Source organism: Aplysia californica, unplaced genomic scaffold (genome assembly GCF_000002075.1).
Source record: "Aplysia californica isolate F4 #8 unplaced genomic scaffold, AplCal3.0 scaffold00048, whole genome shotgun sequence".
Taxonomy (NCBI): domain Eukaryota; kingdom Metazoa; phylum Mollusca; class Gastropoda; order Aplysiida; family Aplysiidae; genus Aplysia; species Aplysia californica.
Window position 1 is genome coordinate 1036995 of NW_004797318.1, and position 17972 is coordinate 1054966.

Consider the following 17972-nt stretch of genomic DNA (forward strand, 5'->3'; position numbering starts at 1 on the left):
AAATAATACGCAGAAGAGATAAGCAGCAGCAACATCGGAACACTGCATCATATCAAATTACCAGTACGTCTCCTGGAAAAACATTGCACCATGCGTCATGCCATGGTAGATATACACGACCTTTGGTGCCATGCGGTTGGCTATGTTTAGATCATGTAATCACGTGATCGGAGGGGTATCCCTGTTGAGATGGCCGCCTTATCTAAAAATAGTTTGCGTCGTTCTACGTTTAGTCAAATGTATTTTCAGAGATGGCTTGTTTCAATTGGTTAGTTTCAAATGAAAAACTAGATCTGGTATCTAGATTATAGTACTAAGAGCTCTCACTTACGGATTGAAATATGAATTTAGAAATCCTGATAAAGGTATCATCTTCAGATTTCAGTTACAGTCGAACTTGCTCTAACGGCCACTAGATCTAGTAAAGCAATCACTTGTGCAAATGATTACTTCCGACTTCTCCCTTTGCTTTTTTAATTAGCCTAACATTGTCCCAGATGTCTATCTGTCTTCTCCTTGACAATGTCAATAGGTGGCCTTCTGTGACAATATGTATCTTGATGAACTTGTGGCCTGTGGTCCGATGACAGTGTGACCCTCTTTCTCAATTTTGTTTCTGTGCTCCATGTTAACAGTTGGTTTAGAAAGTTTTTTTCTGTGGTACCCTGAATGAAAATAAATGTGATCTTGCTTGGTGTTGGCGATTCAGAAACGTCAGTCTTACAGATGTGCATGTTTTATTCACATTTGCTAAATTCGATGATATGGTAAGGGTTCGGGTTGGATTAGGGTGTCTATCTGTAGGAGTTACCCTAATCCTATGCCCTATACCTACCCTTTCCCTTACCTTATTACCCAAATCCAACCAATGGACCAATGTGAATGAAATGTGCCCATCTGGAAGATTGTCAGTTTTAATACTCACCTTAGATAAATACATGATAATGAATTAAATATACTGCACTATCATACTGTTGTGGCCTATTCTTGATACTAGATACGTGATATTGTGGATGAAAATGGGACTAGAGTGTTATAATACTTGAAAATAGTGCATTTAAAAAATTAATTTTATGTATAAATGATGAATCAGAGACGGAGTCAATCATACGCTTTGCTCCGTTATAAAAATTCTGATTTGCCACAACGCTTCTCTTCGGGTGTGATTTGTGATAAAGTTGCTTAAAATATGAGTAATGATACAATAGTTAAATGTAATAGAGATGATTTTTAAGTTAAGAGTTTAAGTTCTTCTATGGGCTCTTGTTGTGTATATTCTATAAATTTTGTCCTTTCTTTTCTCCAGTGCCAGGTCAAAGTAAACCTCCAGGTCCTGCTCCAAATGGCCCATTTGTTCCAGGAATGTTTCAGCCTGGTTCTGTACCCATGAGACCTCCAGCTCCAGGCAACCCACCAGGCCAGTGGGCAGGAGCTCCCCCAAGACCTCCTGGAGTGAATGGATTTGGTAATACTTCTATGCAGCCACCTCAACAAATGCAACATATGAATGCAGGGCCTCCACGGCCTCAGGCCCCTCCTCCTATGTTCAACGTAAATTCTCCGGGTCAGCAGCCCCCGATGCGACCAGCTGGACAGATGCCTCCTCCCCCCCAAACCTCACAGACTGCCAGTTCTTTCATGAATGGGCCAAGCAATGCGAACATGAACACTCGGATGGCTCGACCCCCAGTGCCAACAATTTCTGCGCCTTCAGGGGGGCCTCCGTCTGCGAGTCAGGGTGGGTCGTTCAATAATACTCAAGGACAGCCCCCCTCATTCCAGACCTATGGCTCTCAACAGAACCCCGGACTGCCGCATGATGGAGTCCCTCAGAGTAAGTGCTTTTTAAAATTCCCATGTTCTGCACCCTGTTCACTTATGTGTGGCATACCAGTTCCCCCTGTTTGATATCATGATAAGGCTATCGTTTTGCATGCTTTAAATCTTTTGTTTGTACTGTAATAAAGCTTTCATGATCCCATTCATAATATTTGTACTCAGTATAACAATGAACGGACAGAGAATTTTGGCCTTCCCCCTTTTTTGAGGCAATAATCAGGAAGACTTGATTCAGTATGAAGATTCAAATGTCTTTGTAGTATGTTTTTTTCTCTATAATAGTCTTACCATGTAAATCTTTAGTTGCGATGTTCAGAAGTCGTTCCAATCACCTTGTAAACTGAGGTAGATTTAGGATTTTCTTCATGATTGCAATTATCATAGAACTGTTGGCTTTGAAAAGAAAGATAAGCATAAGATGCTATATGAGTGCAGTTTTCTGTTATTTGGAGGTGCCAGCTATTTTAAAAAATGTGCCAGGTTTTCAGTTGTTTTCATTTTGTACAGGTTTGGTTTCTTCTTTTTCTTTTATTGTTTCTATTTTTTTAAACCAAAAACTTTTGCCTTTTACACACCACCTGTGTTCATCGTGTTATTGCATCAGCACAATGTTTGAAAGGGTTTGTGGTTTTACCAAGTTTTTAAAATATATTTTACACATATTTCATGTTATCCACAGTAGCGAATGGTAATTAATAGTACGTGAATTAACATTTTCACCATTGTAAAGCTGTTTGTCAGTTTGTGCAACACGTTTTAGGCAAGAAAACTTTACTTGCTGGTGTTTTTAATGTAAGTGCATGGCATTTTGTTTTCTTTAAAGATTTATTTGTAATTTGTATGGCTAATGATTCTGTTCTGAGCTAACAGTGTGTTTGTTGTGGTTAAACAGTACTATTGCTAAAGTGTCTTTTTAATTGTGTTGGTAATTTCGTAAAGATGTGCAAAACTTGAGTAGTCTGAGTCGTCTAGTTTTTAATAAAGCATGCCTTGCAAAGTTTTTTTGCATGAAAGAGAAGACTAAGTTTAAACACAAAAAAGTTTCAGGAATGACCCATTTGTCTCTTGATTGTGACGAATGTGGATCTCAAGATACTTTTTCTGCTTATATTTGGCTTCCAAGTGCGCAGTTTTAAAAAGGATTCTCTGATTTAAATAATGATCAATTAAAAATGTGTTTTTAGTAAAGGGTATATGTATTGTGGTATTCCATACTGTTCAAAAGGGACTGATTGGCAACATGACTCTAAATAAATATAAATGTTAACTAGTATATGTTAATTTTGTTGGGGCATATCTGCTTTGTGTTCTAGGCCCCCCCCCCCCCCCCCTTTTTTTTTTTTGGTCCCTGATCACCTCAACAGTTTAAGAATGCTGATGTGTAGTTACTTGTTGTGTTTTCAAAAAGTGTGACAAAGCTTAGGAAAATGGGGGCTGTGAATTGTTATAGGTATCGTTTGTTGTTCGCAACACATTTGATTTGATTTTGATGTGCTTCTCAGAAATTTTTAGGCATCAATGATATTTTATTTGAGAATCTGAAGAGTGGCTAGAAATGTAACAAAATGATGTCCCTTTTTGCTGTTTGGGCATGTTGATGAATGATTGCATGAATTATTCACGACATGAGTTGCTGAAAAATTATCTTGTTTCATGGAGGTGGTTAAAAGATTCAACCTAATATCTCAAAAGGCTAGTAAAATATAATTTTGGAATGCTTGTGTCTGCTGTGAGAGGCTTAAAATTTAGGATTGAAACGTTTACCCTGAGTCGATGGTATCAGACAAGTTTTTGTAAAAATGCAATTATTCTTCTGCTCATTATTTTTCCCCTCCAATTTTGAAAAGTGAATTGTTAAATTTGAGGTTTCAAGTCTGACTAGTGACCTAATCTTGTACCCAGGTCGCCCTAATGAGTTGCCAGTTCCGTTTCATGGACAAGGACAATACTCTCATCAGGTTAACCCTTTCATGCAAAAAACACCAACTCAGACTCCAGGCAATTCAGGTAAAGCCTTAAGAGCAGTGTTACTGCTACTAAATGCTTGATAAAAGTATGTAAGTTCTATTTTATAATATGTTTGTATTTTAACGTTAGCGGAGTCCTTAAGTTTATGTTACCATTTGACTCCAGTTTGGAAAAAAAAAAGAAAGAAATTACCGTACCCGCTCAGCTTTGCACGTGCTTTATTCGATTCTTTACTTCCTCTGTTGTAAAGTGTGTGTTGATTGTATGCTTGATATTGGTGTACCACTGCGCTTTCACTCATTCCTAAGTTACGATCTTTACTTTTTACCCCTTTCAACCTATGTATCTGACTGACTGCATGGGTTTGGAATGTCTTGATAACACATGAAATTTGTTGGGGGTGGTATGTTATTATATCTACAAAATGCTGGTAATTTGTGTTTGGAATGAGTTGTCACACAGCGTATTATGAAAAATATTGTGTGTATCTTTTCAGTACGATTTCACTCTAATTTTTGTACTTTTATAAAACATTTTATTGAATCGGTAAAGTGTGTTGCTATGTGTATATGACATGTATGGAAAAATACCTTGGAAAAGAATTCTGGACACTTGGCCTTCTCTTCTCATCTAGCACCCCCGTCCCAGAAATCTTCTCGGGGGCCGTCCCCTGTGCCTGGTTCAACCATGGATGCGCTGGAAGGGCAGTTCACACCTTCTCGTGGTAGGTGCTTGGATGTAGTTGTTTCGCGGTGCAAAGGATTTTGTGGGTGTTTGTAATGCTTTTTCAGAGTGCATTATTCATCATCAGACCTGCCAAGTACTCAGATAAAATCGGAGCTCTCCAATTTTTTAATATTTGTTTGAAGAATCCTGACTAGATTTGCATTCTCCGATTTTTTTTCTTGAATTCCATCTCCATTGGTTGCATGCGACTTTTATCTTCAATGAGGTGACGAAACATGTTTTGAATGTACAGTCAAACCTGCACAAACGGCCACTTTCCATTTCCCCCCTTGCGTTTTTTCTATATAACTTAACTGTGTAAAACGGGCACCTGTCCAACGCGGCTGCGGCCACCATATTTTGACACACAACCCCTATCACACTAAGCAATAACACCTGTCTTAGACGGTCACCTTAGTGACTCCATTACTTTCTGTCATGAACTGTGCATTGGCCCCTGGCGTTGTGGGCAAGCTGTCATAAATCAATTACCTGACGTTATTGTTAGGTAGTCCCTCCAACCGATCATGTTGCGTAGGTCCCTCCCAATGTTTACCTTTAGCTACCAATTTTCAGCTGCTGGTGAGGTAAATGTGTGATCCCTCATAACCCATAAAGCCCCGCCCAGAACTCATACACAAATCGTAAGTGAAAGTGGTCACTGTTTACCCAGTCTGTAACAAAGTAACAAAAGACGTCAACATGAACTTGTGACAGAAATGTCGCTCGTTCTCCTAATGGTGGCGACCCATGTGTTTGTTTTAACATGGCACTTGGTCTTCCTCGTCTGATACATTTTGTTTATTGTCACCCTTGCGCAAAATCAGCAACAAAATAAAAAAATGTTAAAATACAAACCACCAACAACAAAAACAACAATGCGACTACTTTCGATTGGGACCTCAGATTGGAATGGTTTGTTTTCTTCATCTTGATCGGTCGTGCCTAAGACGGCCACCTTTCTTATACGGACACTTTTCTCTTTGACAATGTGTGGCCGTCTTACACAAGTTTGACTGTATTTGTTTGCATTATCTGCGCAATTTATCATGAATAATGTGGAAATATATTTATTTTCAATCAAGTGCAACTTGTAAATGAAGTGAAAATCCACTTATTTAGTTGCATGTATCTGCTACTCACGTTTATTTGCCTTTACCGGTTTGTTACGTAATTTTAATTTTTACTGGTATGTGTTCTGGAGACTGAATCTCCCCCCCCCCCCCAAAAAATTTTAGGGAAAACTTCCTATTTTTTTTGGTCTTGGGGTGGTTGGCAGGTGTGCGTTATTGTTATTTTAATGTGATGACTGCCTAAAGTTTCAAAGTGCTTTTATGCACATGTTGCAGTGCTGCTCTTTTTCACCATTGTTTACGGAATAGAGTGGGATTAAATCATTTGAACGTTTGTCTTGTATGTTGTATTTTTAATTGAGTAGTAATGACTGGTCCATGGACAGCTGCTGCCTGGTAGTTTATTTTGTCTGACTGAGTTGGGGGTGCAAGTTCTGTCCCAGTGGTTTTATGCACCCCTCATAAATTTGATCATTTTTTTGCATAATTTCTGATTATTTTCCTTTTATCATTCTTTGTTAAAATTAACAGAATCGTATAATTTTGGGCTCAGTTTGTATAATTTCAGAATTTTTTTGCATAAAACCGCGGAGACAGTCTGCAAGGCTTGAATGACACTAGGAAAATGAGGTTTGGGTTCTGGTGGGTTCGGATTATAATTCAGGTTTCTTCGTGGTGAGGGATTCCACCTTCAGGGTAACTATTTCTGTTTCTTGTATAGCCCTAGATCTCAATTCTTGCACTTTTTGCCTCTTCAACCCATGATTGCCACCAAACTTTTGCCCCCCCCCCTCCCCCCAAATACCCGAGTGTGTTGTTACTCTTTGCTCATTTTGCCACCCTTTATAAATAAGGTCTATAAGGATTCATTCTATTGGCTAATAATTGTTGCATAACCTGGACAACATATGTGTGTTCAGCTGTATGTTTTTCTTTTTAAAAGTACAATTATAGAGTTATAGTAAAGCCTCTCTGCTGTTAAAAAATTATTTTACACACATCTCTTAATAATTACTGCATAAGTTAAGGGTTGGACAGATTTAGGAAAAATGAAGTATCAGTAATGAGAATTTATATTAAATTTGTGTAAAACAAAGAAATTGTAAGGTGTAAAAAAATTGAAGAGTTAGAAAATAAAATGTTAGATATCAATTTTTAAAGCTTTCCAAATCTGTGTTTAAAATAATCATTAGTTGCTTCCATAAAAATTATTGTTTATATTTCATGTTGTAGCAATTAAGCTTTTCACCTGTCTTCAGAAGACATGTTCGATTTCCGTGTGGGGAAGTTTTTAAAAAATGAGTATCTGTATCTGTCTGCTATGGTGTTGTATCTCATTCACAGTAAAAGGAAAGGTTGAAGCAGCCAGGTTAAATATCAATCGAGGTGTAAAACTTGTCCTTATCAAGGCATCCTGAAAATAGCGGTCAGATTTTTAAAAAGATTCTCAAACTTCACAGTGAAAATTGTCCTTGACAGGCGGGCATCTTGGACAGTGTTTTACTGTTACTCAACATCGTCATCAAGTGCGAGATCTGAAACAGACATCGGCGACCATGTTATTTGTCTACCATTCATTTTTTCGTTCAGATAATTTTTTTTAAAAAAGGAAATAAAAAACTACCAACAACAAGCAAGCAATCAAATATTTAAAAAAACAAAAAAACAAAACAAAACTACCACCAACAAACACACATACAAAACTATACTACCCTGGTCTTTCCCTGTCTCCCTAGTTGCCCACCTATTTAAAAAGCATGCAATGGGGGAAGGGTTGTTTGTACAGGTGGCCATTGGAGCAGGTTTGACTTTAAAAATTGTTGTATTCCCCTTCCCAGGAGCACCATCCCCAGCTTTTCCAGGAGCGAGAGGGAGCCCAGTGCCTGGTCAGGTGCCGGCCGGGAACTTCCCCCCACCTAATCAAGGGCAGTACCCCGGGCCCAGACCTCCGCTGCCTGGCGCCCCAGGCCAAGTGCCGCCGCAGCGTTTCCCTCCCGGACAGGCTCAACACTTCCCTCCACAACCGGGGTTGCCCCCTGGCCCCGCCCATCCACCAGCTCCATCACAACAGGTACAGCCGCAGCAGCCTCCCTACGGGTTCGGTCCACTGCCGCCGCAAGCACCTGCTGGCCCAAACGCCGGCCCCCCTCCTCCCCCTTCCTCCACCGCTGCTCCTCCGAGTGGTCCTGCTGGCTTCCCCCCTGTGTCTAGTTCGCCCATGGGGGGGTTCCAGCCTCGTCCACCATCTAACAATTCCAGCTTCGCTCCCCCGCCCCCCATGTCGTCCAACGCTCCGGGGAGTTTCCCCCATCCCCCAGGACCAGCCGCCCCAGGACAGAGGTACCCCCCTCCCCCTTCAAACGCGGCCCCATCGAGGTACCCCCCACCACCTGGAGCTAACACAGTCCCTGGCTTCCCGCCAGCACCCACTCCAGCCACCTCACAGCCTATGGCACAACCCGGAGCCATGCAGCCCCCCTCACAGTATGGGGTAGGTTTTTTATGTTTAAGTGCTAATTTGTTATGTTGCATGCATGATTTCAGCCAACCTGAAGACTCGTAAATTTATTTAGTGCTCGTATATTTATTTAGAGTAATGACATGACATTCCTGTTCATTACAATATTATCTGCATTTGTTAAATTTAAAGAACAACATTTTAACTGTTGTTGGTAACTTATGAGATGGTCATGCCCCATGATGCAATCTGTTCTTTGCAATGTACCATCTGTATTAGTTTCCTTTTTTATTGTGACTCTGTTGTAAGAAGCTGTGAACTGATTGTTTACATTATGGAGTAGATAGTGCTTCATGGTTTCCCGTGGTATTCATTGTACCTTTACCCTCCCTTTCCTTTTGCATTGTCTTCTTTTCTTTTCCATTTGGCCTGTCCTATCCTTCCCTCTTCCTCGTACCCTGGGTTGACTATGCTCTCATACTTTCTTTAACTCTCAAAAGGGCATTACTCTGTGGACACGCTTCATTTTAATTTGATAGACTGAAATCTCATTCTTTGTTCTGTATCTGTTTTAAGGGGGATGATTCGACAGTATTTTTTTAAGGGTGCATGTTAAATAGATGTGGGTGACGGGATTTTTAGTACAATTATTTATTGATTAATTTATAGTCTCTCTTTTCAAGAAAAGAGTTGGTAACTTTCAGTATGATTGTTCTCATGTTGCGCAAAGGATTAATTTTTCCCTTTCGTCCTCCCAGGGTGCCCCACCGGGCTCGTATGGGAGTCAACCTTATGGACAACCTCACCAAGGAATGTACGCCAATAATGTAAATGCCATGACCCAGAATTTTGGCCAGATGGGAGTGCAGGTGAGGGTCTACTTCCACACACACACCCCCGTACCAGAATTATTTGTGTTTGCTATTGGTAAAGTCAGGTCTTTTGTTGAAATGTTCTGTAATTTCAAATTACTTAAAGGGCTTAACAGACAGGAGGGAAAACCTACATTCTTATATATTCCCTTTTTTGTCTCTCGTGAGGTTTATGTTTTGTTTAATTTGAATGTCGATGGATGTAGCTTGACTTTCAGTAGTATGACCGTGGCATGCTGGAGAGATATTAATGTGTCTTCATACTTGTGCCCAGAGGTTAAAGGGAATAAAAGTGACAGCAATGCCCTGAGTAATATACTATTGGACCGGTTTGCAAGTTCTTTATGGGCTCTAAACTTAGATACCGGAATAAATTTTGATTCTTATACGAAGTGAATAGAGAGTTTGTTTCGGGCTATTTATTATTTTTATATTTAATGTTGCACAGACAGTGCAAATAGATGTGAATTCATGATATAGAATGGTAACTTTGTTTGAAAATGTATTGGAAGGGTCCATTATACTTTTTATTCCCTTATAATATTACCCTTAGCAAAAAAATACATGTATATATGTATTTATTGTTCTTAGGATTCACAAAGAGCTGTTAACCTGCTCAATGAGAGGCAGTTGATGCCTCCTGATGGAGTGGAGACGGCAAAGCCCATCTTGCCTCATGATTTCAAGAAAGTCAACTGCAGCCCAGAGTGAGTGTGAAGATGACTTAGAAGTGATATCCTGATGTGTAGAAGTGATATCCTGGTTTGAGTCCCTTAATGTCTCAGGCAATTTGACGGTTAATATGTAATGAAAACAGTTTTGAACTTTGTAAGAAACATACAGAATATTTGTGGGTGCTGTTTTTCTGTTATTTTCACTGAAATTTGTTTTCTGTAAACCTTATTTTTTGCATTTCTATTACCGAGAAGTGCAAATTTTTTTTAGATTTCCATATTAGATGGGTTTTTAAACTGTCTTTTAGTTGTTCAGTTATGTTCACGAAATCCTAATGGCATCCCTGAATATTGAATATGTGTGAGATCTAACAAATGTGTTACAATATGTTCATACTTTCTTTCCTTTTTAATCAAAAGTCGGTCAAAAAGTAATTTTCTATGCTGTACCTTACTGAAAATCAAGATGATCCCCCGAACTGCCCTTGACGTGTTTTGTAAATTTTGTTCTCTTTCCTCAGCATATTTCGTTGCACACTGAATGCCATACCACAGACTTCAGCTTTACTCAGCAAAGCCAGGTTACCACTGGGAATTCTTATTCATCCTTTCAGGGATCTTTCTGTAAGTTTATCTTTGGATTGGATCAGACTGCCCTCTCTCTCTTTTTATAATTTTTCCTTATCAATTTTCACATATGTACGCTTTTGTTTCAGTATGATAGTGATAGCATTTTCAGTGACCTTTGTGTGATCCTTTACCATGTGAATCGTGTTGGCTTTTGAGGAGTCACATTTCATTTGGTTGGTTCATAGATAAGATCTCTGATTTCAGCTCCCAGTCCTTCTGCTATTTTGTCGTATGCGCACAGTTTTAAGAAATATTCAAGCTAAGGATTGTTTATTAAGGGAGGGTGGAGTGTTGATAGTATTGTCAATGAAAAGTTCGTACCCAATGCTGGAAGGGAGGGTTTACTCTCATACTATGTCACTGAATTTCAGGAGGAATGTGATGGAGTAAGTTTTTTTCCTTCCCAATCTTTCTCTCCATTTTCATTTCATTTTATCGACAGATGTGGGATGTATATATATTTTTTTCCATCTCTTGGTGGTGTGTATGTTCAACAAATCTTTTTCTTTTTCATTGTTTATTCAAAGTAAGCTTATGTATGATAATATTGCTTCTCCAGCCAACCTGCTCAATTTCTCTTATAATTTTGCTTTTTTATGCTTTATATTCTACAAATATATGTTCAGAAATATACAGATGTTACCTGAAAAGAAAGATTGAGCAATTATTTTGTGTTTTAGTGTATTTTATTGATATCCAATTGCTCTTTGAAAATGCTAAAAAAAATTATTTGTAAATATTTTATTTCATTTAGTTTTAAGTTGAGATGTAAATTCAAACCATTCTAACCTGATTGGACCTTTGTGACTTTCACTTTTTCTCATGTTCAGTAGTGATCACAGCATCATTGCGCCATCTTTTTTTTCTTTTCAACTCTTAAAATTCAACAAATTATATTAGCCGAGTACATTTTATCACGCTCAACAAAACGTAACTACTTTTCAACGATGTTTCATGGTCAAGCAATGTAATTCTTGAGTGCTGCGACTGCCTTTCTCGACAGTTTTCTCTTTCTCTACAAGCTTTTTTCCTTTTTATAGCTCTGATTCTTCAAGGTTTTGAGAGTCTCAGAGGTGGTGGGAATGGGCAGCTGAGGTCTTTAATATATTTTGACTGTCATGAAGGTTATTTTTCCCTTTGCATACACTCGCATCATTGCGTGCTGGTGTTAGGTCAATGTTCTTAAGTAACCAAGATGTATTGAAATGCGAAAGCTGTTAGAATATGTCATGGTTCAACAATAAAGGCAATATATAGCTGTGAATGAATGAGTTTTCTTTTGAGTTACTGTAGTCAACAGTTCTCAGAATTATACTGTTCTTGTTGAAGTTATGTAGTCTTAACATGTAATAGATAATTGTGATCAAATGTGTCATGACACGATGGAATCGGGCGCTCGTCGGTTTGTGGGCATTATTGGCATTATTGGCATTATTTTAAAGCTTGTTTATTTGTCTTGCTTTCGGTTTAGAAGATACACATCTATCGTGGATAGAAGTCAAGATATTAACAATTTAAGGAGGTGGGGGTCACCTGATGTCAAAGGTAAAATTAGTGAGAAAGGAGCCTCCAAAGCTTGGTAGCTTTCATAGCATGAAAGTCCTTGAAAACTGAAAATGAAAATTTACCCTTTTTTCATGTCAATGTGTTTAATGAAGGTTTTTCAGTTAAATTGGAATCCACATGGAAATGGGTTTTTAAATTGTCATAAAAAGTGTAGAGCCGAAACTCAAAATTTCGATAAAAATTGCAAAAGTGACAAGAAATGCTGGTTTCTTCGCTGTCATTATTTTGGCGAGCACTTGATTTCCCCGCGATGGATCACAAATGTCTTTTGAGAGGATTTCTCCTGTTTCTGGTTTGTTTTCTGTTAAATATCAGTGTAACAAGTGCTATTATTTTAGAATAAAGAGTGGCATCTACCTTATTTATATACCAAAGTACCAAATTGGAAGTTGACATTACAAAAACTATCCAGTGCATACAGAGGCTCCTATTATTTTATTTCTTGATGTTCTGGTAGACAGAAAAGACTAAATTGTATAATCTCCCTTTAAATCTTTGTGCTCATTTCTGATTGTTTTTTGTGTTTTTTTTCTTTTTATCTTCAGCAACTCCCTGTCATTCAGTCGAGTGTCATCGTCCGATGCCGATCCTGCCGGACGTACATCAACCCTTTTGTTGTGTTTGTAGACCAGAGGAGGTGGAAGTGCAACTTGTGCTTCAGAGTCAACGATTGTAAGTTTTAGAGGCATACAACTTTCATTTCTTTTTCTAAAGGTTCAAAGTTTAAAAAAAATGTTTTCTCTAGCTACCTGCTGCTCATTTGTTACTGGTTTATATGTTTAGTGTTGGAGTATGATTGAGGGTAGTGATCGTTAACCTTGTTGGAGGCACTGAGCCCCGCATTTCATACATGCACTCACTGACCCTTCAAGGAGGCTGAATGGAATGGGACACACACACAAACACACACACACACACACACACACAGTGTATGTATCTTGGTCTCTGCCGAACCCTCAGGCCGACCCAGCGAACTCGTAGGGTTCGATTGAACCCAGGTTAAGAGCCACTAATTTAAACGTGTCTCACCAAAATGAAAGATTTTTTGTAGAGGTGGATGTTATCTTCTTGCCAAAATTGTTCACTCATACCTTCCATTTGATGTTCAAGAATGAGAAAGACTGACAATGTTGAGATAAGCCCGCCGCTTTTGGGGTCATCATTTTATAGACAGCCAAAGATATTGTCAGTATGTTGTGTGTTTTTAGCACCTTTTAAATGACAAATTGCACGGTATACTAACTAGGAAGTTGAGATTGTTTCAGAATGTTATCAGGTCTGTGAGGGTAATAATACAGATTGTAAAGGGCATAGAACTTGTTGAGGGGGAATTTTCACTAACAAATGCTATTTATTATTATTATGAGTATACTTGTTATGTGAAAACTGACTTAATGACAGTGCACATTTAATTCAGGATTTGAATAAACCTTTTCTTTTTGTGTTACTCAGTGCCAGATGAGTTCTCCTTTGATCCTGTCAGTAAAACGTATGGGGACCCTCAACGTAGGCCAGAAGTGAAATCAGCAACGATTGAATTCATTGCACCATCGGAGTACATGGTAAGTCCCTTGCGATTGTTATAAGGTTGTGGGTATGTTGTCAATGACATCATAATCACGGTCATCTTTGTAAAGGAAATTTCTAGAGACAGTGTGTTCATCATTATGCATTTTATCTTATCGAATGAGGTACTTTTATAAATCAGATGGTTCCATTCAATATGGAGTTAAACCTGTACAAGATGGCCACCTATTATAGAGGAGGAAAGTGGTAATCTTATACAGGTTGTCCTCTTGGACAGTGTCATTATAATATAGAAAAAATGCAAGGTTTGAAGTGGTCATTTGTATAGGTGATTGTCTTGGACAGAGGGGCCATTGGAAAAAGTTCAAATGTATTGATATAGGGAGGGCAACTACAAATAATATTGAATAGATTTAAGTTGAGTGGTCAATGGTTAATTCAAAAAGTAATCTTTTTCAGCTAGGCAGCATGCATATACAGTTCTCTGTAGATGCAGTTACATTTTTGGATTTTTTTTGGTGTGGGGGGCAGGCATTTTTAATTGATTGAATAGTTGTTTCTTTTCTATTCTTCACTATTTCACTGGAAAGATTTTTCCTGTATGATTGAGTATGTGAAAAAACCCCCCCTCTGCCTGGCACTTATTAGGTTCCTGAAGAGAGGTTTTTCTTGAAGACAAAATTCTTCTCGTATTAAGGAGTCGTTCTGATTCCTGTAGATTTGATAGTGAGGGAGGATTATTGTAATTCAAATTGATTAAGAGCCTGCTGCGCCCCCCCCCCCCCCCACACACACACACAACCTTTTTAACACCTGCATCATAGGTTAAACAAACTGCAGTTATTTAATTTACATATTTAGGATTGCTGACTGGCATGTGTATGTATTTATTCTATAACTGATTGTTACTTTTATTGTCTCCCCCAGTTACGCCCTCCCCAGCCAGCTGTGTATCTCTTTCTCTTGGACGTGTCTTTCAATGCTGTGGAAACAGGTGTGTGCATTTTTTGGTTCAGTTGAATAAGTTAACGTTGAAATAATGGAATGCTTTTAACTCGCTGCCTACTGCTTTTGCCACAGTCCCTGCAGTTTCAGAGTGAGAATTTATTTTATCACATTATTGCCACAGCTATATTTGTGCCTCTGTGCTATGTCACAGTAATATTTAAAGATACGTAATGAAATAATAGGCTCTCAGGGAAGAGCAGTGAGAAATATGGTGGGGAGGCAGTGAGTTAAAGCTGATTTAACTCATGCCAATTTCATCTCTGCATGCTCTTATTGTGCCAGGAAATGGTTGCTGACTTCTTTGTTCAACTTAAGTGGTTTAAATGCTTGCTAGAAAATGTTTTTAGAGAAAAAAAATTAACGGATAATGCTTATGATAGTATGTCAATGGGAAGAGTAGATTTGTTTATGAGCTCTAAGTTTTCCCATACATGTTCATAGCTGCCAAGTAGTACGTAAAAAACGTATTTAGTACGATTTTTGGGTTTGAGTACGGAAATCCGTTTTGACATCGGAAAATACGTTTTCAACTTTTCCCCCCTCTTAGTTTCTATACAAACTGGCTTCAAGCAAGAAAAATTAGAAAATTTATGACCGGATAGGCGAAGTACGGGAGTCAACAAGACGACGAGAGTAGTGTCCCTGCAATTAAACTGGAAGTCCACCTCCTTCCGCGAGTTGTGCCCCTTCTATATTTCTTTGTTATTAATGTTATTGAGCATGCGCTATTTAATAGCGGGAAGTAACCTACGGAGACCTGCCACTCATCCCGATTTAATTTTTTTTTGCCCCAAATCTCAAGCATCCCGATTTTCCCGATTTTGAACGCCAGTATCCTGATTTTTTTTGTCGTTGCGTCTGTTGCGTCCGATTCTTTGAAAAAAATATAAAAAGTTCTGCAAAGAGCTTGGAAGCACCGATTGGACTTGTTATCGGCTGGAACTTGGAACGCTATTTTCTAAAGCATCTATGCCGAATCTAGTAGTTGACTCACGCTCGTTATTTCAACTAAAATCGACGTAGTATCAATTTTGAATTCCCACTTAAATACGCTCAAGATCTACTTTCGCTGACCTCGTACGTGTGGTGAGCAGTTCAGAGTAGCGCGTGTGTCGGGGACCGTCGGTTGTCGGGGTCAACAAAGTTCATTCACACCGGTCGCAATGATCGAGGTGTTTTCCGGGACTTAACCAGTGTGGACGGTGGATGACCTGGGGGGGGGTATTTTTTGACATTTGGGCGTAAAGTGCGTGCCGTGATACAGACTAATTGAAGGGAAAGGAAGAAAAAAATAAATGAACGACCTTGGCGCGATCTCTTTTCCGGGGGGGGGGGGGGAGTACCTTGAGTGTATATGCGATGGAAGTCAAACGTTGTTACTGTATGAAAACGCAGACTTTTTTCTTTGATGATTGGAGTTATGTGTCAGCTATTTTCAAGACTACGAGAGTTTCAGCTTTAGTGCTACCTGCGCTCCCCCAGTCTATCCAACTCCGATTCAAGTAACATAATTATAATAATGCTGTCTTTCAGTTTTCAAAAAGCTTTGTCTTGCATACTCGCCTCATAAAGAACCGGGACCACCCCCACCCCCTTTTCCCCAGTGCCCCTTATGACTTATTTGCCGTTGATTCCGATTTTTTTCACTAGATCTAGACTCTAGATCCTGATTTTTTAAAACTTTAAAATCCTGATTTTTAGATTTCATAGAGTGGCAGGTCTGCCTACGGGCCTTGTGTTTCTCATTCATTCACATCGGGTCACAGGTCATCGTGTGTGTGTTGCGGGCAGCCTTTGTGATGAATGCACGCAGGAGCTAAAACTATTTCTTTGATCACGGACGCGCGTTGTGCTTTCAAGTGATGGATGCGTTTTTAAAACCAACCAGTTCTAGCCTAAGGCAAAACCTTGCAAACACACCTTCTGTGCCAAGTATTCAGAGGAATTCAACTTCATCACTGCTTTGAAATTACCAAACAAACATGTTTTCTACAAACAAGGTGTTCCGACGTCCTCAATGACAACGGTCCGTCAAGTGGTGTTAACATAGGAGAATTTGTAGTGACAGAATTAGAAACCTTAGGTGTTCCCTTTATGCACTGCATCTCTTTGAGTTCAGACAATGCTTCAGTGATGATAGGACAAAACAATGGAGTTATAACAAAGCTTAGGGAATCCCAGCCAGACATCTTTGCCATTGGATGCCCCTGCCATCTTATCAATCTGGCTGCACAGCATGCTTGTGTCTGTGGTGTGCTTATCATTTGAGTACAAGTTGTCTTTTGGTATCTTTTTGACGTAAGAACTGGTCTCTTTCGCCGACTGCGCGATGAAAATCGTGTTTTTTAATTTTGAAAACTTGGCAGCTATGTATTATGTTGACCATATTAGATACACATGTCCAGCCTCAGTGTTGCCAAAAGCAAAGGAATTTCCAGCTCTTTAGTATTGGTTATTTATTATATCTCTAGGTGTGGTTGTTTTTTTGAGAATTAGTCGAAATTGTCCAAGACGACTACCCATTGTGAATGAGAAGAGCAATTTTCTTAAAACAGGTGGACGTCTTGAAAATTGTTATTGCAATAAAAATAAAACGCAAGGGAGGTAGTGGCAAGTCATGGCATGTACAGTTGACTGCCTTTGACAAGTTGCTGTAAGAGAAGGTTTGACTGTTCTTTTGGTTTTAATATTGTTTCTTTGCTTCGGTTGTAGGTTATTTATCCCAGTTTTGCCAAATTCTGTTGGATGAACTGGATAAACTGCCGGGAGATGCCAGGACAACTGTTGGATTCGTGTGCTACGACCGGGCGCTGTATTATTTCAACCTGGCAGAAGGATTATCACAACCTCAAATGTTGTGTGTGCCTGACTTGGAAGGTAATTTTTTTTGTGTGTGTGTGAAGTTGTGTGCAGGCTAAAGTACATGTGTTTGTTGGAAACATATTGTCGCCTGGGTACAACAACCCTGTAACCCGCACTATGGAGAAAAACCACTTGTTTCTCTCTTCTTCTTTTTTTTTCGACCAAATGTAACGCCGTTGATTTTGTGTTAAATTTTTAGACATGTAGCTCAATAAATATCACCTGTGCAACATTCCAACTTTAATAGTTTTTAGAGGAATTTGACAAAGTTTTTTCCTTCTATAAAATGTTGTTTTTGTGAGATACAGGGTTGTTGTACTGTGGCGATGATATGTGTTTCTGTTCTCTTTTTGTTTCAGAATGGAAGTGTTTGTAGTTTTTATGTATGTGTGTCTGTGGGTATAGGTTAGCATTTGTTTGCTGAAAACGTGTTTTTGCCGTGTTTATTACGGAGAGGGAATATTTGTTTTCCACATGAGAACTCTTGTTTCTTTTGCAAGGATCATAATATTGTCAACAAAATAGTCTGGTCCTGTGGAATACTCAAAAAGTCAAATTACAGCACTCACTGAATGTGATAGTTTTTTCTTTAGGCTTGGTGCCATATTTTGTTCTTTTTCTCTTTAATGTGCATTGTTTTTGTATATGAGCACACATATCAATGTCTGTTGCCCTTCTTGTACTGAAAGACATAGTGAGATTGAATTAATGAATGGGTGTTGTATGCGTGAAACTAATTCATTTGTCACTGATTGAATATGGGGGGGGG

At 38.9% G+C, this 17972-nt stretch overlaps 1 protein-coding gene across 1 annotated transcript in view; it reads left to right on the forward strand.

Annotated features, from left to right (window-relative positions):
- LOC101858695 (protein transport protein Sec24A) overlaps positions 1-17972 on the forward strand; it is a gene marked incomplete in the record, with an annotated part of 31700 nt that overhangs the window by 4244 nt on the left and 9484 nt on the right. The window contains 11 exon segments of the mRNA XM_013079334.2: positions 1307-1834; positions 3742-3846; positions 4442-4531; positions 7445-8097; positions 8823-8933; positions 9528-9643; positions 10132-10234; positions 12352-12478; positions 13259-13368; positions 14261-14327; positions 17054-17218. Of these exon segments, the coding sequence (XP_012934788.1) occupies positions 1307-1834; positions 3742-3846; positions 4442-4531; positions 7445-8097; positions 8823-8933; positions 9528-9643; positions 10132-10234; positions 12352-12478; positions 13259-13368; positions 14261-14327; positions 17054-17218 (2175 nt within the window).